At 42.3% G+C, this 24,243-nt stretch overlaps 6 protein-coding genes across 9 annotated transcripts; 3 read left to right on the forward strand and 3 right to left on the reverse strand.

Moving 5' to 3' along the window:
• The first annotated feature begins 427 nt into the window (after window positions 1-427).
• LOC108862951 (actin-interacting protein 1-2) lies at window positions 428-3,572 on the forward strand. The gene is made up of 6 exons (XM_018637224.2): window positions 428-897; window positions 1,350-1,511; window positions 1,601-1,787; window positions 2,021-2,446; window positions 2,598-3,005; window positions 3,091-3,572. The coding sequence occupies exons 1-6, from the start codon at window positions 509-511 to the stop codon at window positions 3,343-3,345; spliced, it is 1,827 nt and encodes a 608-aa protein (XP_018492726.2). The 5' UTR covers window positions 428-508; the 3' UTR covers window positions 3,346-3,572.
• A 742-nt stretch (window positions 3,573-4,314) lies between these two features.
• LOC108860282 (DNA-directed RNA polymerases IV and V subunit 2) lies at window positions 4,315-10,161 on the forward strand. The gene is made up of 8 exons (XM_018634177.2): window positions 4,315-4,425; window positions 4,615-5,046; window positions 5,506-5,745; window positions 5,988-6,868; window positions 7,242-7,533; window positions 7,631-8,524; window positions 8,622-8,929; window positions 9,473-10,161. The coding sequence occupies exons 2-8, from the start codon at window positions 4,648-4,650 to the stop codon at window positions 9,972-9,974; spliced, it is 3,516 nt and encodes a 1,171-aa protein (XP_018489679.1). The 5' UTR covers window positions 4,315-4,425; window positions 4,615-4,647; the 3' UTR covers window positions 9,975-10,161.
• An 845-nt stretch (window positions 10,162-11,006) lies between these two features.
• LOC108860284 (uncharacterized) lies at window positions 11,007-14,587 on the forward strand. 3 transcript variants are annotated; one of them, XM_018634181.2, is made up of 8 exons: window positions 11,007-11,568; window positions 11,705-11,751; window positions 11,827-12,183; window positions 12,278-12,477; window positions 12,622-12,783; window positions 12,911-13,225; window positions 13,537-14,052; window positions 14,135-14,587. In XM_018634181.2, exons 1-8 carry the CDS (start codon window positions 11,097-11,099, stop codon window positions 14,505-14,507), a joined length of 2,442 nt encoding a protein of 813 aa, XP_018489683.1. In that variant the 5' UTR covers window positions 11,007-11,096; the 3' UTR covers window positions 14,508-14,587. The 3 variants fall into 3 exon arrangements, with proteins under 3 accessions (XP_018489683.1, XP_018489681.1, XP_018489684.1); XM_018634182.2 differs by having other exon boundaries at window positions 11,428-11,568; window positions 11,814-12,183; XM_018634179.2 differs by having other exon boundaries at window positions 11,705-12,183.
• Window positions 14,588-14,711: 124 nt separating this feature from the next.
• Window positions 14,712-19,622, reverse strand: LOC108860283 (pentatricopeptide repeat-containing protein At3g18110, chloroplastic). Its single transcript, XM_018634178.2, has 4 exons — window positions 15,983-19,622; window positions 15,646-15,846; window positions 15,445-15,535; window positions 14,712-15,344 (listed from the first exon to the last, which is right to left on the reverse strand). The coding sequence occupies exons 1-4, from the start codon at window positions 19,558-19,560 to the stop codon at window positions 14,832-14,834; spliced, it is 4,383 nt and encodes a 1,460-aa protein (XP_018489680.1). The 5' UTR covers window positions 19,561-19,622; the 3' UTR covers window positions 14,712-14,831.
• A 222-nt stretch (window positions 19,623-19,844) lies between these two features.
• LOC108860285 (receptor for activated C kinase 1C) lies at window positions 19,845-21,483 on the reverse strand. The gene is made up of 2 exons (XM_018634183.2): window positions 20,532-21,483; window positions 19,845-20,120 (listed from the first exon to the last, which is right to left on the reverse strand). The coding sequence occupies exons 1-2, from the start codon at window positions 21,408-21,410 to the stop codon at window positions 20,019-20,021; spliced, it is 981 nt and encodes a 326-aa protein (XP_018489685.1). The 5' UTR covers window positions 21,411-21,483; the 3' UTR covers window positions 19,845-20,018.
• Window positions 21,484-21,684: 201 nt separating this feature from the next.
• On the reverse strand, window positions 21,685-23,883 carry LOC108860286 (target of rapamycin complex subunit LST8-1). Of its 2 annotated transcripts, XM_018634185.2 has the most exons (10): window positions 23,533-23,879; window positions 23,338-23,439; window positions 23,132-23,244; window positions 22,952-23,021; window positions 22,711-22,788; window positions 22,489-22,605; window positions 22,324-22,406; window positions 22,161-22,240; window positions 22,013-22,072; window positions 21,685-21,914 (listed from the first exon to the last, which is right to left on the reverse strand). In XM_018634185.2, the coding sequence occupies exons 1-10, from the start codon at window positions 23,638-23,640 to the stop codon at window positions 21,808-21,810; spliced, it is 918 nt and encodes a 305-aa protein (XP_018489687.1). In that variant the 5' UTR covers window positions 23,641-23,879; the 3' UTR covers window positions 21,685-21,807. The 2 variants fall into 2 exon arrangements, with proteins under 2 accessions (XP_018489687.1, XP_056842362.1); XM_056986382.1 differs by having other exon boundaries at window positions 23,338-23,883.
• Window positions 23,884-24,243: the final 360 nt, after the last annotated feature.

Genomic DNA, 24,243 nt, shown 5'->3' on the forward strand with positions numbered 1-24,243 from the left:
TTCAATTCTTAAAATTACAGCTAATATCAAAAACTCAAAAAGACTCAAAACCGCCCTCACCAGAATTTAAAATTCCTTTTTATGCGATAAAATTCATTTTTTCTCAATGTTTTGTGTGACAGTAATCATTACATTATTATCTTAAATTAAAAAAGCATTTTAAAATAATACTCCCTCCATTTCATATTAAGTGTCGTTTTACAGAATTTTTTTCGTTGTAAAATAAATGTCGTTTTAGAGTTTCAATGCAAAATTTATTAATTTTATTCTCTATTCTATTTTTCTATTGGTTGAATTGTATCGGTAATGATATTTTTATATTGAAAATATGCAAAATTAAATGCTTTCTTAATCCGTGTGCACAAATCTAAAACGATACTCATAAGTAAACAGAGGGAGTAACCGCTAATAATATCAATCAAAACCGTCTTTTTCATTTCTCTTCGTCTCTGTGTTCTCTCCTTCTTCTCCTCTCCCCCGAAAACACTCAAAAAGTCTTCTCAAAACGATGACTCTCGCCGAGACTTACGCCTGCATCCCTTCGACGGAGAGGGGTCGGGGAATCCTGATCTCCGGCGACTCCAAGTCCGACACGATGCTCTACACGAACGCCCGATCCGTCGTGATCCTCGACCTAAACAACCCCTTGAACGTCTCCATCTACGGAGAGCACGCCTACCCAGCCACGGTGGCGCGGTACTCCCCTAACGGAGAGTGGATCGCGTCGGGGGACGTGTCGGGGACGGTGAGGATCTGGGGAGCTCGCGACGATCACGTGCTGAAGAAGGAGTTCAAGGTGTTGGCTGGGAGGATCGATGATCTGCAGTGGTCGGCTGATGGGATGCGGATCGTTGCTTCTGGTGATGGCAAAGGGAAGTCTCTCGTTCGTGCCTTCATGTGAGTACTACTATTAGTAGCAGTTTATGATCTTAGGGATTTGAATATTTGAATCGGATGTTTTTTTTTTATGTTTGACTTCGATTGATCAGTCAAAGTTTATGTTTTTTTTTTTGGTGCTGATTGTTGCATTGAGTCTGTTGAATTAGATCGGACTTAGTAGTGTATCAATGATATGATAGATTCTTGGTTTCTTGTTTTGATTGTTGCATTGACTTCGAATGATCAGTCAAAGTTTATGTTTTTTTCTGCTGATTTGTTGAATCAGATCGAACTCAGTGTCTCAATTACAGATTCTTGATTCGTTTCCTGTGCATTGGGTTCGACGGATCAGTCTAAGTTTATGTTTTTTTCTACTGATTGTTGCGTTGTATTTGTTAAATCAGATCGAACTTAGTCTGTCAGTGAGTCTTGTTTTGTTTGACTGGAAATGGGGTTTTTACCAATGTTAGGTGGGATTCAGGATCGAATGTGGGGGAGTTTGATGGACACTCAAGGCGTGTTCTTAGCTGCGCTTTCAAGCCGACCAGACCCTTCCGCATTGTAACTTGCGGGGAGGATTTTCTTGTCAACTTCTACGAAGGCCCTCCTTTCAAGTTCAAGCTCTCAAGCAGGTCTGATAAAAAAAATACTTTTTTGTGTATCTGTTCAGTTTCATGCTTTGGTTGTTTCGGAATTACTTACGAGTTTGTTGGATCAACAGAGAGCATTCCAACTTTGTCAACTGTGTGAGGTATTCACCTGATGGAAGCAAGTTCATTACTGTGAGTTCGGATAAGAAGGGAATCATATATGATGGAAAGACTTGTGAGAAACTGGGTGAACTTTCATCTGAAGATGGACATAAAGGTAGCATCTACGCTGTTAGCTGGAGTCCTGATGGCAAAGAGGTACTAAGTTATGTCTATTTGTTCTAATATAATATCAATTATTGTCTGAATCCGTTATATAGGCTTGAATAGGGTGTATAAGAATAGCGTATGATATTAATAATGCATGAGCTATTTTCTGTTTATATGAAGAAGACTCGGTGAGATATTTTTTATATTTTGATTCTTGATTACAGTGTGGTTGATGCTGCGTCTGTACTCATTTTGTTGTATATGTTTGAATGACCAAGCAGGTCCTCACTGTATCTGCAGACAAGTCAGCTAAAATATGGGAAATCTCGGATTCTGGTAACGGAACATTGAAGACCACACTGACTTGTCCTGGATCATCAGGTGGTGTGGACGATATGCTTGTCGGGTGTCTGTGGCAGAACGACCATATTGTCACTGTTTCTCTAGGTGGTACAATCAGCATATTCTCAGCGAGCGATCTTGAGAAATCCCCCTTCCAGTTTTCGGGACACATGAAGAACATCTCTTCCTTATCTGTGCTCAGAGGAAGTTCTGACTACATACTATCCGGTAGCTATGATGGTCTGATATGTAAATGGATGATGGGACGTGGTTTTTGCGGTAAATTGCAGCGGAAGCAAAACTCTCAGATAAAGTGCTTTGCTGCTCATGAAGAAGAGATAATCACATCTGGATTTGACAATACGGTAAACTAGTTTTCTCTCATGGGACTTGTCAACCTGACTGACTACTCCATGTTTTAGTGATCTGATATCACTTAATATGGTTTTCAAGTTGATTGTATTAATGATAAATTAAGCAGCTAACAGCGTTCTTTACTATTTGATAATCATCCAGATATCCAGGATCTCTTATCAAGACGGCCAGGTCACAAACGAAGAGTCTATTGGCGTTGGAAACCAACCAAATGATCTAAGCCTTGCACCACTCTCGCCTGGTCTCCTTCTGGTGGCCTTTGAGTCAGGAGTTGTGTTTCTCCGCGGTGAGAAAGTAGTGTCAACCATCAACCTTGGGTTCACCGTCACTGCTTTGGCCGTGACACCTGATGGAACCGAAGCCATTGTCGGTGGTCAAGACGGTAAGCTCCGTCTGTACTCTGTGAATGGCGACTCTCTCGCTGAGGAAGCAGTTCTGGAGAAACACAGAGGCGCCATCAGCGTCATACGTTACTCCCCAGACTTATCTATGTTTGCATCAGCTGATTTGAACAGAGAAGCTGTTGTATGGGACAGAGCCTCCAGAGAGGTAACTAAATATTATTTTAAAAACTTGTCCATGAATCTCCGATACTAACACTGAACATAATTACATCGTCTCGTTTTTAAAACAGATGAAACTGAAGAACATGTTGTACCATAGCGCTCGCATAAACTGCCTAGCTTGGTCTCCAAACAGCACTATGGTTGCCACGGGATCATTAGACACGTGTGTGATTGTGTATGAAGTGGACAGACCTCCTTCCGCACGGATGACCATAAAAGGAGCGCATCTAGGTGGAGTTTATGGTCTGGGTTTCGCTGATGATACCCATGTTGTGAGTTCTGGTGAAGATGCTTGTATCCGGGTTTGGAGCTTAACGACATGAGGTGTGAATTTATAAAAAAGATCTCTGGAAGCTCATCTTTGTCTCTTTGGAAAAAGCTTTTACTACTTCTAAAGGCTTTGGATTCTTCCGTTTGGCCTTGTGTATTTGAGGCTTTGTTGGTGTGTGAAAATAATACATTCTGTTGTTTTTTTTGTTTTTTTTTTTGTGTGTGAATGAGGATTGCGACTTCTCTTCTCTGTTCAGTAAATTTTGAATGATTTTGGCTCTGGTGTTCAGTTTTCCACTAAAATTGGTATTCTATCATACAATTGGAGAAAAATCATTTAGAGGTGGACCAAGGTTAAGGTTGGTTCGTCCTTATGAGATTTGCATTTGTGTGACAACATGTAGCCATAAAATCAATGGCGATACTGATTATGGAGGCAATGTGGCTGGATATGGTTGTCACTTGTGAGGAATGGGGATATACTTAAGGTAATGGATGCTGATATATGACATTTATTAAAAGATATTAAGTATTGTTGTAATGTATTTGTACAAGGTTTTGAATCGTCTATGTTGATTACAGAACCTTGAAAAGGTACCCCAAGATGTCTGCCCTATGGTTTTTGCAAATTTGAAACGAAGCAAGAAATTATCTGAAGATTGAAATGTGTCCATGGACGCATAAGGTTTGGCATTGATGGTTAAGTAGTCGTGTTAGTCACTTTGAAGTCTTACCTTCTCAATCATTTCTTACAAAAAACTACTAGTGTTTTTTTTGTAATACTTTTTTAATTTTGTAACACCAAAAAACTACTAGTATAAGCTATCAAAATAATGAATGAAATATTAAAGAGTTTTCTTTTTTCATTTAGTAATTGGTTAAAAATTGAAAATTGTTAAAAGGAAATGATACCCACTCGTCAAATGTACAATACTACCCCTCAAACGCAAACCAGAATAGGGACATACCGGTAATTTCAAAAGAGACAGTCTTCTCTTTTTGGTTGTATCCTCTTCACTCCTCGGCCACTGTTTCGCTTTCAACATTACGAGCATCAAGGGTTTTTCAGAGACTTCCGGCGACGAAACGTTTTCCTCTACTCTCTCTCCCTTCACTTGCATCGTTCCGAATAGGTAACTCTATCTCCCTATCACCCTTTGATTCTTCTTTTTCAACGCTTTAGCTTTCCCCTAAAATTTTGCTTTTTTTTAACGCTTCCATTGTTCGGTGAAAAGTTCGAATCGCACCATCGATCGAACATGCATTTACGTTGCTCACGATTTAACCCACTCCTGAAAATCGTTTCCCTTTCTTCGTTTTAGGGTTTTAGGTTTTGCTACAGTCTCTTCAAAACCATGACTGATACGGACATGGAAGAGATCGAGGCCGCTATGGAGGTCGATCTACGCGACATAGGAGAGCCGTTTCTCCAGAGCTTCTGCAAGAAAGCGGCGACTTCTTTCTTCGACGAGTACGGCCTCGTCAGCCACCAGCTCAACTCGTACAACTTCTTCGTCGAGCACGGGCTCCAGAGCGTGTTCGAATCGTCCGGGGAGATGCTCGTGGAGCCGTCGTTCGATCCGACGAAGAACAAGGACCATGAGTGGAGATACGCGACGGTGAAGTTCGGGGAAGTCAGCGTGGATAAGCCTACCTTGTACTCTGATGATAAGGAGCTTGTGTTTCTTCCCTGGCATGCTAGGCTTCAGAACATGACCTACTCGGCCAGGATGAAAGTTAATGTCGATGTTGAGGTAAGGGGAACTGAAACTCTTCGTTGAAAATCCATGTAAAGTTATCGCCTTTTTGTCGTTCTACCTCTTGCAATAACAGCTTACTGAGTCGTGTCTGTGTAGTCAGTCTTAAAGAGTTTGATAACGTATGATGTGAGATATAACTGATTGAACTCTTTGTTGGAATCCAAGTAAAGGAGAAAGGGTGATTAAAGTTATCACCTTTTTGTCGTTCTACCTCTTGCAATAGCAGCTTACGGAATCGTGTCTATGTAGTCAGTCTTAAAGTTATCACCTTTTGTCGGGGTTCACTTAGTTTTACTCCATCTCCCTCACGTCCTGCTTTCATTGTGTGATCTATGCTTGTATGCAATGGCTCCTTATTTTGTCAAACTTTTTGAGTGTAGTTTCTGGTTTGCTTGCCTTTGTATCTTGTTCTTATTACTGTGTAGCTGACTCTTCTCCTTGTAAATTGACTAGGTGTTCGTTAAGAAAGTTGTTAAGAGAGACAAGTTCAAGACGGGACAAGACGAGTATGTTGAGAAGCAGATCCTGTCTAAGAAGACGCAGGACATCCCGATTGGGAGGATACCCGTGATGGTGAAGTCTGTGCTTTGCAACACAACGGAGAAAGAGAAAGGGAAGAACGGGGAAAGCTACAGAAAGGGGGAGTGTGCGTTTGACCAGGGCGGATACTTTGTGATTAAAGGAGCTGAGAAGGTGAGTTACACCAAATATATGCATTTCTGCTGTCATGGGATTGTATCTGAACTATTTTAGTGTATGGCTTTGTGGTTACCTGGTTGGATTGTGCGTTCTTCATTGCACCTATTTGCCTTAACTATTTCAACTGCTGACAACGTTTTGTTGCTTTCTTTTGTTCTATAATTCTTTATATATATACTGGAAAACATTGCCAACCTGTTATACAAGTTCCTAACGTGAAGAAATTTGTTTTGCAGGTCTTTATTGCTCAAGAACAGATATGCACAAAGAGACTCTGGATTTCTAATTCACCATGGACAGTCTCCTACAGGTCCGAGACTAAGAGGAACCGGTTCATTGTGCGTCTATCAGAGAATCAGAAAGCTGAAGACTTCAAGAGAAGGGAGAAAGTACTGACAGTGTACTTCCTGTCAACCGAGATCCCGGTCTGGCTCCTGTTCTTCGCTCTGGGTGTTGCGTCAGACAAAGAGGCTGTCGATCTGATTGCCTTCGATGGCGGGGATGCAAGCATCACCAACAGCGTCATTGCTTCGATCCAGGAAGCTGATCTGGTTTGCGAAGATTTTCGCCATGGGAGGAATGCTCTGGCATATGTCGAGAACCAGATTAAGAGTACAAAATTCCCACCTGGAGAAAGTGTGGATGACTGCCTAAGTCTGTTCTTGTTTCCAGGCCTCAAAAGCTTGAAGCAGAAAGCACGATTCCTGGGCTACATGGTGAGATGCCTGTTTAGCGCATATGCTGGGAAAAGAAAGTGTGAGAACAGAGACAACTTTAGGAACAAGAGGATCGAACTAGCTGGAGAGTTGCTGGAAAGGGAGTTAAGGGTGCATCTGGCACACGCTAGAAGAACAATGACCAAGGCCATGCAGAGACACCTCACGGGGGATGGCGATTTGAAGCCTATTGAGCATTATTTGGATGCTTCCATCATAACGAATGGACTCAGTAGAGCCTTCTCCACTGGAGCGTGGTCTCATCCCTTCAGGAAGATGGAAAGGGTGTCAGGTGTTGTTGCTAATCTAGGCCGTGCAAATCCCCTGCAGACTTTGATTGATCTGAGGAGAACGCGGCAACAGGTCCTGTATACCGGTAGAGTTGGAGATGCTAGATACCCGTAAGTAAAATTTCCACCACCTCTTGTTTGTTTGGAATATAAGTATATATGCATGGTCTGTGTTTACTCAGTTTTACATGTCTTCAGTCGGTTTTATTTGTGTTCCCATATTTCATTTAGTTATGATGATTACCATTGGTTCCTGCAGAGTCTTCCTAGCTGTGCTTAACGCAGATTTATACTAATTTTAGATTATGATGCCATTAAGTCCTTCTGTTACTGTTTTTCTTGTTTCTTTTTTTCTCCTGATGTAGACAATGGATTGTCCATTTTAGTTACATTTTAAAGTGAGCTGTGAAATAATCGAGCCGTTGAGTTTTTGGCTTTTAAAGAACTGAAATGTGACTGCATTGTTTTATAATGTATGCAACAGGCATCCCTCTCACTGGGGCAGAGTATGCTTTTTGTCAACCCCAGATGGTGAAAATTGTGGTCTTGTGAAGAACCTGTCTCTCCTTGGAGTTGTTAGCACTCAAATTATGGAGCCCGTGGTGGAAAAGCTCTTCGATAGTGGAATGGAAGAGCTGGTGGACGATACCAGTACACCACTGTGCGGGAAACACAAAGTTCTTCTGAATGGAGACTGGGTTGGAGTATGTTCGGATTCGGACTACTTCGTTGCGGAGTTAAAAAGCAGGCGGCGTCATAGTGAATTACCTCGTCAGGTATCTTCTGTTTTACAAAGTTTTGTGTTATTTTAATATCTTGTATTTATCAGGATCTTGTTACACTTTACAAACGTCTCTATGTCATTCTTTGCAGATGGAAATCAAGCAAGACAAAGATGACAAGGAGGTACGGATTTTTACTGACGCTGGCAGACTTCTCCGTCCCCTCATGGTTGTGGAAAATCTCCACAAGTTGAAGCAGAGTAAACCATCGCAGTACACCTTTGAGCATCTTCTTGATCAAGGGATTCTCGAGCTGATCGGGATTGAGGAAGAAGAAGACTGTACCACCGCATGGGGAACCAAACAGCTTCTGAAAGAGCAGAAGAGTTACACTCATTGCGAACTGGACCTGTCGTTCCTGTTGGGTGTCAGCTGTGCCATTGTTCCGTTCGCTAATCACGATCATGGTAGAAGAGTTCTCTACCAGTCCCAGAAGCATTGCCAACAAGCCATTGGCTTCTCCTCAACGAACCCAAACATCCGCTGTGATACCCTGACCCAGCAGCTGTTCTACCCCCAGAAACCACTTTTCAAGACAATGGCGTCCGAGTGTCTTCAGAAGGATGTGTTGTTTAATGGACAGAACGCAATTGTTGCTGTGAATGTTCATCTCGGGTTCAACCAGGAGGACTCCATTGTGATGAACAAGGCTTCGCTGGAACGTGGTATGTTCCGTTCAGAACAGATCAGGAGCTATAAAGCTGATGTAGACAGTAAAGACTCGGAGAAGAGGAAAAAGATGGACGAGGTTGTTCAGTTTGGAAAGACACACAGCAAAATTGGCAGAGTTGACAGCTTGGATGATGACGGGTTCCCTTTTGTTGGTGCTAATATGCACAGTGGTGATATTGTCATTGGCAGATGCACCGAGTCTGGGACTGATCACAGCGTGAAACTGAAGCACACTGAGAGAGGGATAGTGCAGAAAGTGGTTCTATCGTCCAATGACGATGGGAAAAATTATGCTGCTGTTTCTCTAAGACAGGTAAGTTCCAGATCATACCATAGTGAGCTCTCTTTCAGATAATGCATACCTTTGAGCTATATACCGTTTCCATTGATCTATCTTTTACATCTTGCAGGTTCGTTCTCCATGTCTTGGAGATAAATTCTCCAGTATGCATGGTCAGAAGGGTGTCTTAGGCTATATAGAGGAGCAGGAGAATTTTGCTTTCACGACGCAAGGCATAGTTCCTGATATCGTGATAAACCCGCACGCATTCCCTTCTCGGCAAACACCGGGCCAACTCTTGGAGGCTGCTCTCTCCAAAGGAATAGCTTGTCCTATGCAAAAGAAGAAGGGCAAGACTGATGCATACTCCAAAGTCAAACGCCATGCAACTCCGTTCTCCACTCCCAGTGTCGATGACATAACCGACCAGCTTCACAGGTACCTTTCTTCACACTGACACTTGGTTTAAGCACTGTATACAAAACATTGAGAAAATATACAGGCCTTTGATGCTACAATGAGTAGAGGTCAATAGGTAACTGTTTACGTTTGCTTCCTAGGTAGTAAAAAGGCATGATATTCGTGATTCGTGTCTGGTTTAAAACGTTTGGACTTGGAAATTTTGTACAGGATACCCAAAAGTTCAAATGACTGCTAATTTGAGCACCGTATAAGATTGAAACTTCTCATAGTGATTGGTTTTGTTTACCTAGGAGAATTAAAAGCTAGCGTGCACTGGTCTGTTCGTTTCTTTCTTTTATGTAGTTTGTGTCTGTAAAACCTCTAGAGAGTACATAAAAATGGGCTCAAAAACAATGACACCAGAATAATTGTTAAGAGGGTTGACTGTTTAGGTCGAGACTTGAGAGTCGTTTGTCTTGTTGATTATGTGATGGTTCATTGAACATGTTTCGTAGATTGTTGCTGATTCTTGACACCTGATTGATTACGGATTGTAAATACACTGTTGTCTGTGCTTAGGGCTGGCTTTTCAAGATGGGGAAACGAAAGGGTGTACAATGGAAGAACAGGAGAGATGATGCGTTCACTCATCTTCATGGGCCCAAATTTCTACCAGCGACTCATCCACATGTCGGAGGACAAAGTCAAGTTCAGGAACACCGGACCAGTTCACCCTCTGACGCGCCAGCCGGTTGCAGACAGGAAGAGGTTCGGTGGAATCAAGTTCGGAGAGATGGAGCGAGACTGTCTGATTGCTCACGGTGCATCAGCGAACTTGCACGAGCGTCTGTTCACTCTGAGTGACTCTTCACAGATGCACATCTGCAGGAACTGTAAAAGCGCAGCCAATGTGATCGAGAGGGTGGCAAGCAGTGGAAAAAGGATCAGAGGACCATATTGCAGGCTGTGCGAGTCTCCGGACTATGTGGTGATGGTGAACGTGCCGTATGGAGCTAAGCTTCTGTATCAGGAGCTGTTCAGTATGGGCATCTCTCTCTCCTTCGAAACCAACCTCTGCTGAATGGTCCCATTCTCTATGTTTATATCTATCGTCTAATAATAACAAACATATGTATGGCTTAGAGCCTTTAGACCATGGTATCTGTAGTTTGAATCTGTTCTGGTTCGGGTCACCTGAACCCTAAGGAGCCATTAAAACCGGTTTATGACACTTTTAATCGAGCTAATGTTAATCGACTTAACCGGCTTTTCCTTTTGTTAACTCTAACCGGTTTATAATCCAAGTTTATTTTGAGTGGATCATTTGAGCCGATTTGCGTCAAAAATATAACAAAAAGTGATATATTTTATGAAGTTAAGGGGGGTGTATTCAACCGAGAGTTTTAGGTGATTTATATTAAAATGATAAATCCACTGTTATTCAAACATGAATTTTAAAACTTCATTTAAAATCCATTGTTATTGAATTTGACATTTCATAAAGTACTCTCAAATCCACTGTTATTGAAACTATTTTAAGTTATGTAGTTTTAAAGTTTTGAGGTGATTTTAGGTTGTTTGGGTGGAGTTTCTTAGTTAAAAAAATAAAAACTCAAATCCCATAGTTTTAGGTGATATTCTAGAGTAGTTTAACCAAAATCACCTAAATCTCTGTGACTTATTGAAATCATCTAAAACTCTATTAAAAATCAAATCACATTAAATGTTAAATTGAATACACCCCCTAAATGTTAGTAAACTTGTAATTTGAAAAGAAATATATGGTAACTCGAAAGATATTTTAGTTAAGCTTAATACTTAAAGATAACAAAATTCAAATCTCAATTTTAGATACAATTTTGCACTGTTTAACTAAATCATTTTAACTTTCATAACTCACCTAAAATCATCAAAGAAGTCTTAAAAAATCAAATACAAATGAACAATGTTGAATACACTCGTTTCGTTGACCAAAAAAAAGAAGAAAATCTCGATTTGTTATCAAAATTCAAATTTATGGGTCTAAGCCCATTAAGAAAAGGCTTGGGACCCGAACCGACCCGATTGGATCCGTCTGTTGCTATGCCGCCATAAAAGGCTTTCTTCTTGTTCTCTCGGAGGAGGCGCAAGAGCAAGGTGCCATAAACCTTTCTATTGCAGCCGTTTCTCCCATTCACTCCTTTTCTCAGCTCGCCGTAACGCGATGAATCGCGGAACCTTGTACGAGTCTGACGACGACGACGACGAAGAAGAAGACGACGACATCGGCGAAGATCTCGAAGACTTAAGACGCGCCTGTATTATCCCCGAGTCCAATTCCGATGATGTTATTCCGAAACCCGGTTATGTCGAACCGGACGGAGGCGTCGGAGGCGGAGGGGGAGAGATGCCGTCGGATTCGGAGAACGAAGAAGACGACTTCGAGATGCTTCGGAGCCTCAAGAGCCAATTAGCTCCGTCGACGGATCCTCCTCCCTTGGGTTTGTCATCAGTTCCTTCAGATTCGGAGAGTGAGGACGACTTCGAGTTGCTTCGGAGCCTCAAGAGCCAGCTGGCATTGTCGATGGATGCGCGCTTTCCTCCCTTGAGTCTCTCCGATGATGACGACGAAGATGATGATTCTTTCGAAACGCTTCGTGCTATTCGTAGAAGATTCTCTGCTTATGCGAATCTAGGTGAGCATCAGTGTGATATCTAATTATTCTCTTTTGCTATCTGATTCGTTAGATACTGAATATTTTATAATCACTGTCTTTCTTGTGCAGTAGTGGTAACTTCTTACTGTTTTTTGTTTTTTTTCTGTTTCTGTAGATAAAGATGGAGCTTTTATGAATGATTCTCTCGGGAAGAAAAAGCAGGTACATGCCTCGGACAATGAACCTTCGAGAGAAATATTGAGTAGGTCTAATTCTTGTAAAAGCTTTCCAGATCAGGGGGAAAAAGTTGTCACATTGCCTGATTCTGAGGGAATACAAGCTGGTGATTCTGTTGATGTACATGAAAACACACCTCTTGAGCAGACATCCCAGTCATCAAGTTTCCCTGAAGCTGCACAAGCCTTTGTTGAGGCTATCCGGAGGAACAGGGCGTATCAGAAGTTCCTTCGGAAGAAGCTGACTGAGATTGAAGCGAAGATCGAGCAGAACGAGAAGCACCAGAAAAATGTTAAGATAGTTGTAGACTTTCAAGCTTCTTGCAAGAGGATAACTAAACAGGCGCTTTCTCAGGGGAAAGATCCTCGTCTCCAATTAATCTCGACGCCAAAATGTGGGCCTCGTGATAGCTCAGAGGTAACACGCATTTTGATCATTCCTCCCTCTCTGCAGTTCTTTAAAAATGATCTGAAATGTTCCTTTTTCTTAAATTCTGTTTGTTTTCTTGCAGGATAACGATAAAAAGATATCTCCTTTGACGTTTGGTCCACCGGAAAACCCTTGTGTTGCAAATTATAGGATGGTACTAAAGACGCATCCAATTTCAGTGAATCGAAGAAGTTGGTCTACAGAGGAGAACGAAAATCTTGCAAAAGGTATAAAACAACAAGTTCAGGAAACACTGCTTATTGAAGCTATAGAACGTTCCAGGTACTACTTGCTCTTCCTCCTTTAAAGTACTATCAATATTCTGGTGTGTGCCTAGTATTGTTAAACTTGCTACTGACGAATATTCAGATACAGAAATAGTTACTAGTTTTCTGAAAGAATTGACTGACATCAATTTCTTAACAGTGAATTGGAAGGATCTTCAGATGATATAGAGACCATTAATGAATCGATCAAAAATCTTGAGATCACACCAGAGATGATGAGGCAGTTTCTTCCGAAAGTTAATTGGGATCAGTTGGCCTCGATGTACTTCAAGGACCGTTCTGCTGCAGAATGTGAAGCTCGGTAAGTTCCTACTCTAGTTTAAGTAAAGATAAATCAACTTTCAATCATCTATAGATGCACACTCGATATATACTTATATTCTCTTCATTTGAGAATTTGATAGAATTTCGTAATTTTTGTGTTGTAGGTGGATGAGCACCGAAGATCCATTAATAAACCACGGTCCGTGGACTGCGGAGGAGGAAAATAACCTGCGCTTAATCATCCAAGAAAAGGGTTTTACAGACTGGCTTGACATTGCGGTGTCACTAGGGACAAATAGGACCCCGTTTCAATGTTTGGCTCGATATCAGAGAAGCTTGAATGCAGACATATTAAGAAAAGAATGGACTCCAGAGGAAGATGACCAACTCCGCGCAGCTGTGGAATTGTACGGCGAAAAAGACTGGCAGACCGTTGCAAACGCATTAGAAGGACGAGCTGGAACTCAGTGCTCTAACAGGTCAGTTATTATCTTCAACACTCACCCATCTCTTTATGAATTAGATAAATTTAATCTAGTTTATTGTAGACTAATCAAGCTGTCGAAAGAGATAGTTTGTTTGGTAAAATATTCTACGGGGTTTATAAACCACACATCATGTCCATGCTTAGCCGATGTGGGATTACCTCAATATGCAGTCATTAATGATAATCATGTAGTAGGATTTATTAATGCGTTACAGGTCATTGTCCTGTTATTTTAGGATGTCTTAGTTCATATTACCTAGTGTAATGTTTGATCTTATTCTCGTTTTTCTCTTATACTTTCAGATGGAAAAAGACGCTTCACCCTACCAGAACGAGGGTAGGGAAATTCAGCTCAGAGGAGGAAAAACGTTTGACCGTAGCTGTGACACTCTTTGGAGCTCAAAACTGGCATAAGATTGCACGCTTTGTTCCCGGACGGACCTCGACTCAGTGTCGAGAGAAATGGGCGAACTGTTTAGATCCAAATGTAAATCATGGAAAGTGGACAAAGGAAGAAGATGCAAAGTTGAGAGAAGCAATGGCAGAACACGAGATTGGTAACTGGTCCAAAATCGCTTCACATGTGCCTCGTCGTACTGATAACCAATGCCGGAGGAGGTGGATGCAGTTATATCCTCACCAAGTGCCTCTTTTACAAGAAGCTACAAGGTTACGCAAAGAAGCTATCGTAGGTAACTTTGTTGATCGGGAATCACAACGTCCTGCTCTTCTCGAATGCAAGTTTCTTGCACTACCCGAGATACCTCTTGAGCCAGAACCTGAAACTGTAGGCCTGAAGAAGAAGAAACGCAAAGCAAGGTAAGTTTTATTCGAATATTCCTCACATATACACTCGCATCGTTTTTGTGAATCTACATTTTACTTTTTTATGTTGATGCAGACCGAAGAAATCAGATGGGGAATGCGAGAGCGAAGCAACTAGTGCTGCTAAAGAGAGGCGGCCAAAGAGGAGGAAAGGATTAGAGAGATGCTCAGGAGATGCATGTAGACAAGAGGATGAGACTTTCTGTGAAAATATCGAGAATCTAGACAATGGAGGAGAGGTTAGGTCTTTGGAATGGTGTAAAGAGAATCAAGACAATGTAAAGGAGAAGAAACAAAGACGAAGACGCAAAAGTGTTGTAGAAACATCCAACAACAGCACAGTGACCACCGACTGCTCTCAAGTCGAAGTTGGTGTCAAAAAGCTTACGCCTAGAAGAAGGAAAGTGTCTACAGTAGTTCCTATCGAGAACCAAGATGCACCAAACTAGTTTTGTTTTTGTTGCTCTTGAAAATTTTGTCTGTATAATAAATACGTCTAATTGATTATAGAAACACAATAGTTTCGTGATTTTAACATCGAAGATTAGATTGCTTGAACTTTACTGCTACAAAGAGTAATCGAGAACATAAATAACACGTTTTCTAACTAAAATTACAGGTAACAACATATTTAACGGTAATAAACAGTTGGATGTCATGTAACTCTTCTATTAATCTTTGTTTTAAATAAATAAAAACATAGACAAGAAATAACTTTGTACATATCACTCATGTGTCGTGTATGTATAATCGAGTACAATCTCATTATGATATTACTTACTTCTAATGAACTTCCTTCGAGTGTTAACGCCTACCATTACATTCCCTTTATTCTTCTTCCTCATCTTCTCTAGCTTCTGCCTATGCCCTTCTATATCTGTCTTTATTACTCGTTCTCTCATCTCATCTGGTAACAGAGCTAGCCTCGAAAACTTCTTTGGTGACACAAACCCACCAAGTCTCTCTTTGATGTGGTTAAATGCAGGAACAAGGCCTCGTCTTATAAAACACCCGTCGATCAGCTCCATTGAGCTTGTTTCCGGTAAAGACACCGAGTCTTTCAGTTCCAAGTCGAAGCAGAAGGGTGAGTCCTTCAACCACATTCTGAGAGAGTGAGCTTTCGCCACTAGAAGTCCTGTTCTCGTCTTGCAGGGAAGAAATGGAGATCCCATCTCCCAAAGACATGCCTTTAGCGTTTTGTCCAGAGAGATACCATTGTACTCTGCAGTCCCTGTGATTAAGACTACTGACTTTGGAGATTCTGGGTACCCTTCAAGTGATGCATCCTGAAATGGCATAATAGTTGTAACAGAGGTTCGTTGGTGAATATGAGAATGATTGTCAAAAGATGAAGCGAAGATGCAGATAATGAGACAGAAGAATTGCCTGCATGTGATCAAGCCATAGAGTCAGGGCAACAAGCGCTGCACCTGCTGACAATCTTCTAAAATCAGCACCCCAGTCCTTGTCCGCCACCCTGAAAATCAAAACCAATCACAAACGTGACTACTAAACACCTAAGCAAGTGTTGACTAGTCCAGGCACGAGCTCTCCAGAACAGACGACAAATGCAAAACGGAATCTGACCTGAAAACGTCGCGACTGAAGATACCCCTTTTGATTGCCAGCTGGAACACCCATGATGCAGTAGCTCTGAGCTCGAAAGCCCAGAGAAGATTTAAAAGAGCATTGGCAAGATTGAGAGCAGCATTGTCCTCTATGGGTCTCAGTTTCTCGAACCATTCATCCACCTCAGAAACTAGCAACTCAGGTCTTCCAAGTAAAAGTCTGGTAGGAATCATTAAATGAGAATTAGTAACATAAGACGATAATTATTATTTCTATGTTTAGTTAAGAGATTACTTTTCAAGCAGATCATTCAAGATTGAATTCAAAATGGTATGTACGGAAACTGGGAGCATACCTGATAGGAAGATCAAAACCAACATCTTGGAGAGCTTTCAGAAGCAGCATGACTTCACTTTTTTCCTTGGAGAAACTCGCCGCCCTAACAAAGCAAGTCCATATCCTGTGGTCTGGCTCCAGGCCCTCTCTCTTCATTTCCAATACCCTTTCTATTCCACTCTCATAATCTTTGCTCCGAAGGTAAGCATCAATGACTGAACTATAAGGCAGCGTTGTTAGTTCCACGTCTGTTTCTTTCAGATTACTAAGAACTTTTTCAGCTTCTTGGGGATTTCCTGAAGAACTATATGAAACCATCAGCAGATGCATTGTAGCAAGCGTTAGTTCTATTCCAGCACTCTTCATCATTTCCAGCAGCTTCTCTGCCTTAGAGTCGCTCCCAGAATCTCGGGATATTTTCATCATGGTGTGGTAAAATGAGCGGTCTAGTTTATGACCCTTGGAGAGAAGCTCTTCAAACAGTTGTTCAGCTTGCTCAAGGCATTTTTGCTTACCAAAAGCTGAGATCAAGCTCTTGTATGTGTCCAGTTTTGGGTCTAGACCAATGTTTCTCATTTGCTGCATAAGCAAGTACCCTTCTTCTGGCCGTCTGTCTCTACAGTACATTATAATGAGAGTATTGTAAGTGGTCTCATCTGGTTCTAGTCCAGTTTCTTTGATCCTATGGTACACTTGAACTGTCTTCTTGTAATCCTCGATAGCTGTATACATCTTCAGCATGGAATTGCATATAGCGAGCTCGACCTTGAAGCCAGCTTCTTCCATTTCAGACACCATAACTTCAGCATCTCTGACTCGTTTCCCTTTGCACAAAAGCTCAATCATCATTCTATAAAGGCGAATTGTTGGCAAGTAACCAGCAGCCTTCATGCTACTATATATCTTCTTTACTTCAAATATATTTCCAGCTCGAGCAAATGCGTCAAGCATCAAAAGAATGGAGCTTTTGCTAATCTTGAAGCCCATATCTTGCAACTCTTCAACAACAACATATAGCTCCTCAAGCCTTCCATCAACACACAAAGCATGCAACAGAATGTTGATGGATTCAACACTTGGATACGGACCATCCCTCATCATAGTGTTAAATATAGCTCTTGCCCGCTCGTAACAGCCACACTCAGCATAAGCCGTCATCAAACTGTTCCACGTCTTCAGATCAGGAGTTCGTCCACTCTGTCTTAAGTTGCCAACCACACTCTCTGCTTTTTGCCATAGCTTTAGTTTTCCATAAGCCTCAATGATATCAGTATATATAGGCGAACAAGCAAAGTGGAAGCCTTCTGTCTCAGCCTGAGTGACTACTTGATGAGCTGTTTCTGGAAAGCCAAGCTTACAGTACACACCAACCATGCTTTTACAAACACTTTCTGAAGTTTCACAGCCAGATAGTCTCAGGTCAGAGAAAACTTGAGAAGCTCCTGCGTAATGTTCGTTCGCAACACAGCAGTGTAATAAAGACTCATACATGGTGGAACTGCCAAAACTCCATCCATGAACACATGCCCCAGCAAAATATTCTTCTAGCGCAGCAATTATATTGTTAACCTTGCAATGTAGAACGATCAGTGCTCCATTTATAAGCAGCCTAGATCCACTGGCGTGTTCTTTCAAAAACTCAAGTAACTCACATGCTTCTGAATGCCTGCCTGATGAACTGTAGGAACTGAGGATGGATAACAGAGTATCGTTTTGCAGTTCATAGCCATTGGTGATAGCAATTTTCAACTGTCTAGCGGCAAGATCAAAGCATTCGCCCTTAACAAGAACAGAGGAAATCTCTATTGGGTTCATGCCACACAGTTCATCCATATCTCTGATGGTTTTCTGAATGTCGTCTGCCCTGTTTTCCTTCATAAGTCCAAGTATCATCAACTCATATAGACTGTGAGTCGGTGTATGGCCATCAGAAATCATATCACGATATAAAGCCCACGCCTTTCTTGTCTCGTTGCCTCTTAGCAACACATCCAACATTACAGAATACGCCAAATTATCAGGTTTAGTCCCTGAGCGCAACATGCAACTGAAAGTATCTTCAGCCTCCTCTCGCTTCCCAGCCTTGGCATAACCGCAAATGAGAGCACTGTAGGTCTGCAGAGTTGGCTTGATCCCAACATCAAGCATCTCAGACATCAACGCCGCAGCTTCCACGGTCCTGTTTGCTTTCCCAAGCGAATCTATCAAAACCGTGTAAGTAATCGCATCAGGGTTTTTACCCGACAAGCCTTTCATGTCCTTATAAAGCTTCAGCGCGAGATCAAGCTGCCCCTGCTTCCCATACATGTGAATGATCGTGTTGTAAGTCATCTCGTCTTTCCCAAACCCCATTTTCTGCATCGCCTGGTACACTTCCTTCACCTTCTCCGTATTCCTCTCCCTAGCAAAAGCATAGAGCAAAGAGTTGTAAGTAACCGCGTCAGGGAAGTAGCCTTTAAGCTCCAGCTCCTCGAATAAACTCTCAGCTTTCGCAGCAAGCCCGCATCTCCCGTAAACAGAGATCATAGCATTGTAAGTCCACAAGTCAGGCTGGCAACGATGCGCTTCCATGTCCTCGAAAACCTTCACAGCCCCTTCCAAATTCGAATCCCTCGAACACGCGCTGAGAAGCGTATTGTAAGTGATAGCATCAGGCCTAAGACCAGAGGCCCTCACCATATCTAACAACTCAACAGCTAGATTCGGAGTCAACCCACCGGACTTAACCCTAGCGTTGACCAAAGTGTTGAAACTGATCAAATCAGGAACGCACCCTCTCTTACGCATTTCGTCGAGCATCTCCTGCGCCTTGGTGAACTTCCCGCTCCGCGAATAAACCCCCATCATCGCGTTGTAGACCTGAACCGTATCCCCAACCGCAGGCTCAGCCCTAGCGAAAACCTCCGCCGCGAGAGACTCCTGGCTCCACCGTCCCAAAACGCCGAGAATGGCCGCGACCATGCGCGCGTTGGGGGAGTGCCAGTTGCGGAGGTTGAGCCACTCGAAAACCTCGAGCGCTCGCTGCCAGCTCACCGCGCCGACGGATTTGACGACGAAGCAGTAATCGGTGGGAGTCATCTGGACGAGGCGGGCGTCGAGGATGTCCGCCACGAATTGGTTGGGTTCCAGGTTTAGGATCTTATCCGTTAGGAGTTTGACTCTCTCCCTCCAGTCTTTGGCTCTTAGCAGAGCGACCTTGTTCATCTTCTTCACTCTCCTCCGACGAGTCGCCACGGCGGCTTCATCGTTGGTCTTTTGGAGGTCGCTGGAGGCGACGGAATCGATGAATTCGCCGGAATCCGGCGTATCGGAGACCGGAGAGACCGGAGGAGGGAGAGGAGGATGAGATTGGGTTGAGGTTTTGGAATCATACGTCTCACGGAGGTTCAAGTGCGGCCATCGGACGGCGGGAGAGGCTCGACTGTAGGTGAATTTCTGGGTGGAGGAGCTGCTGCTGCTGCTGCTGGTGTTTCCTTGTTCATCTTTAATCTCGGAAACCGTCACCTGAGTAGAAGAACTAAAGGCGGGGCGAACGGATAAGGAGGGGGATGGAGAGAGAGGAGAAGCGAAGGATAAAGCCCCTGCAGAAACCGCCATTAGTATCTCTAAGTTTTATCCATCTCTTAGCAGTTAGCAGGATATGTACCGTTGCTAGATGAGCGAATGATAAGATTTTTTTCCTTGAGGTTGCCGAGATTACAACTTCATGGTGTCCGAGATTTTGATAAACAAACAACGTGGCGTTTCTATGTTACATGACTCCATGCTGACCAACATGTCGACGAAGAAACATCCTGCTGGTTTAACTGTGACGTAGTACGAAGAATAAAGCCTAAAGTTACAGTCATAAACCTCTTTTACTATTTCTATGATCATGAATGTTTAGTTGTCGAGACATTTGGCATTATGGATAATAATCAAAAGGGTAAACATTCTGACTTAGTTTTCTTTTCTGGAATTAAACAAAAATAGAGGTTCTTGGAGGGGCTAATACATAAGAAAACTTCAAAAACACGAAAGCAGATTTGGTAACATCCATCTTCTTCTTAGAGTATCTAGTAACGACCAATACCCCAGACCCTGACAACTCCATCAGTGTAACCACTGAACAGTGTGCTTCCATCTGCACTCCAGTTCAAGCTTGTACAGTAGTTCACCTGTTCCATTTGGGAATCCAGAAACATTATCAATAAGAAGAACCAAAAACAAACGTTAAGCTACATCATCAATCTCAAGAAACACATACAAACGCCCAGCGAAAAGTGAAATGATAACTCTGAACACGTACATAACATCAAACCAAAGTTTCATATTTTTCAATAATAAAGAAAAACTCAAGTATACTTTTTCCAATCTCTCAGTAGTTTTGGTAATGATTCCGATGAACATAACTTCCAACCAAAGTTGCAACCTTTTGTTAATCAAAGACAAACCAATATACTTCCTCCACTAGTTTTGGTATTCCGTAAACTAATCAATGTAATACGCACGATTTGAATGAACAGAGGACCAGTAACTATCAAAAACCATAAAATGATTCTTAAGTATGGTAAGAATAACGAGGTTACCTTCTTCTGGTTACCAGTTCCGACACCACCACCATCCTTCTCCGCTTCGGCCTTAAGGTCAACCTTCAACTCATCAACAACGGTCTTGCTCTCAAGATCCCATATCTTAATACTGCTCTCAGTCGCAGCACACAACCAGTACCTATTAGGACTAAAGCAAAGCGAGTGGATAATCGACCCACCCTCAAGCGAGTAAAGCTTCTTCCCTTCAGCCAAATCCCACAACAAGATCACACCATCTTTCCCACCACTCGCGCACAGCGAACCATCAGGCGACACAGCAACAGTGTTGAGGTAACCCGAGTGCCCAGCGAGAGAGCTCTTCAGCTTACAGTTCTGAAGATTCCACACCTTCACAGTCTGATCCCAAGAAGCAGACACAATGGTGGGGACAAGCGTGTTGGGGCTAAACCTAACACAGCTAATCCAATCCTTGTGCCCATCAGCTTCAGAGATGGTGTACTTACACTCACCGAGCGTGTTCCAGAGCTTGATCGTGCGGTCACGAGAGGCAGACACGATCTGACGGTTGTCGACGGAGAAGGCCACGGAGAGGACGTCTTTGGCGTGTCCGACGAATCTACGGGTGGAGACGCCGGTGGCGAGGTCCCAGAGACGGAGCTCGCCGTCCCAGCTTCCGGAGAGAGCGAACTGGCCGTCGGAGGAGAGGACGACGTCTTGGACGAAGTGAGAGTGGCCCGTGAGGCGGCGCTGCGCGACTCCGTAGGACTTGTCGTCCTTGGTGAGTTTCCAGAGGATGATGGATTTGTCGCGGGATGATGTGACGATGATGTCGGAGTTGTCGATCGGCGTTGCGATGGCGGTGACCATGTCGGTGTGGGCGCGCATTGTGCCTTTCAGAACGAGTCCCTCGGCCATGGTTAGGGTTTATGGGAGAGAGAGAAGGCTCAAGAGGGTCTGGATTCAAAAATGGCGTAACGGAGCGAGAGAGGCAGAGATCTAGTGAAATGAAGGTATTTATATTCTAGGTCAAAAATGAAACTAGGGTTTGGTTATAATGGGCCGTACGTGGGCCTTTTTTGTTTGTTTGAGCGGGTTTCTGTCGTTATATTTGAGAGTTGTTTGATCACAAAGAGATTGGAGTAACAAAACTGTTAACAACTTTTTTTTTGGGCAAATACAAAACTGTAACAACTAAAGGTTTAAAACTTGAGATGAATTTGATTCAAATGTACAAGTGTTTCCTAAACACACAAACAAAGAAAGTCATTATCTGTTCATTTATTTAGTTTCTTTGAAATTAATTCATGTTTTTTTAATCATGGAGGGCACAACACACGGTGGCTTTGTGATGACCTTGGTAGACCTTCACTTCTTTTCCCGCTGGCATAGACCACAATCTAGCCGTCATGTCCGATGATGCTGTGCATATTACAGAATCAAAACCCAGTTTAGAAGACTGTTCTGTCTCTTTTTAAGACAAGTTGTTGATTTTTAAGATGGAGATTAGTGATAGTTACCTGTTACAAGAAACTCTCCATCCACTGAGAAGACACAGTCCCATACCCATCTTTGATGTCCTGTTAGATAAGATTTGATGAGAGTGTAAGAGAGAGAGAGCAATGGAGAGAACCAATAACCTTTTTCAAAAAACATGGGGAACCATACCTGTTAAGACTTTCTCTAGTTTGAAACCATCGACGTTCCATATCTTGACAGTTTTATCAGATGATGCAGTCGCTAGATATCTGCTAACAAAATATATAAAGGGAGATGATGGAGGAAGCGTGTCATACGGGGGGAGAGAGAGAGAGAGTAAGAAACACATTACTTGTTTGCGGGAGAGAGTAGGCATTTAAGGATATGGCCGTTATGAGCTTGTAGCTTATGAAGTGGCTCAAACTCTGTCATCGTCTGGAAACAATACAACTTTTTAAATGGCATGGCAACTACAGGACTGCGAGTTTAGCACGGTCAAACAGAAGTCTTCTCGTACCTGTTTTCCGCGCAACAAGCGCCATACATAACATGTTCCACGGTTGTTAGCAGCAACAACCATAGTCCCATCCCACATCACGGTTAGAGACCGTACAGGTGTATCAACCTCTGGTACCTATTAGTTCCGCAAGAGAGATTACATAGAATCGTTTAACAATCCTGTTTGGCTGAAAGTTACCTATTCTTTCGGAAATGTAACTAAGGATGGATTAAATATTACCAGTTCACAGCTACATGAATTAGCTCTGAGATCCCATACACGGATATTGCCGTTTTGGTCTCCAGATATCAATTCTGTCTGTAGGAAAAAAAACGCAATGTTCATCATGATAAAGAACAAACACATTGTGATAGCAACTGAGACAAGTATCAGACAAGCAAACACAACAGTGCAGTATAACACAGTGATCTCTCAAGTAAATACTACTGACAGATGACGTTTCAAAGTTGATGATGTATACCTGATTTGGGTGTAAAACAACGGTGTTAACAGCGGCAACACTCTCATACTCTCTTTGGCAACCTGGAGCCCTACATTTTGGTCTTACAAGTCAATAACTTGTTGCAAAGAAATGCAAATCAACTTCGAATCCACACTCGAAAGAAAGAATCTATTAACAATCAATACTACAAAAACTAACCTCAAGTCCCAGATCTTGACAGTACCATCCTCTGAACCAGAATACATCCATTTTCCATCACACTGGAACCCCACTGCCATAACATTGTTGGTGTGTGAATCATATGTCATCACCTGATCCAATTGCACAAAGAGATCATTCAAAGTAAAGGCAGAATCACCCCACAAACTGTAAAAAAAAACAAAATGAAAGGATGAAACTTTTACAGGTTGAGGGCTGTTGGAATTGACATCAAAGAGACGTATATGAGGATTGCAAGCTGCAGCTAGATGACGCTTATCTGGCGTTATCTCCAGCCTATTCACATGCTGAAGAAACAAGACAATGGGGTTTGTGTGAAAGTTGAAACCTTTAAGATGATCAATAGAGAAGAGTGTTTGTGTGTGTGTGTGTCTCCTTACCGAGTCAGGATACTGAATGGTACGGTAACAGCGACCGCTCTCGGCTTCCCAGAATCGGATCGTGTGATCATAGCTCGCTGTTGCGAGAACTACACATGGCTGACTCATTCTCGACGAACACAAAGACTAACGATCCAACCAACTAGGGTTTCGCGATTGAGGAGGATCCAAGACCTGAGAATTACAGAAGAAAAAATATTAAGAAGAATCAATCTTTGCATAATTAAGGCGGGGTGTTTTAGTCTCTAAAATATATGTTGGGGGTTAAATTGTCGTGTATAAAATAAGTAAGGCTTCATTCTGTTATTTATAAATATCAGGACTAAGTGAAAACAAATGCTTCCGAATGGTCCGTTACGAGAAGCTATAAAGTGTTATAAATATTGTAGTGATGTCCATATGGAAAGTCCTCTAGATATACTTGTTCCCCACTCCAAGTTAAGCTTTGTCTCCAAGCTATTGTATCATATATAAGAAGATCATTATTCATGGAATAAGACACACCAATTTTTCTCTTCTCTTCTCTTCTCTTTTCTTCTTTACTTACAACACGTTATCAGCACGAAACTCTAGCTAATGAGCAAAACCCTAAAAATCTCGGTCGATGATGTTTTAGATCTGTTCAAATTCTAAGTTCTCGGATCTCTTACTATGACTGTCTCTCCTTTATTTTCCATCGAGCTAAATATTACTTGTGCTCATAATTTATTA

The sequence above is a fragment of the Raphanus sativus genome, chromosome 5 (assembly GCF_000801105.2).
Source record: "Raphanus sativus cultivar WK10039 chromosome 5, ASM80110v3, whole genome shotgun sequence".
Taxonomy (NCBI): Eukaryota; Viridiplantae; Streptophyta; class Magnoliopsida; order Brassicales; family Brassicaceae; genus Raphanus; species Raphanus sativus.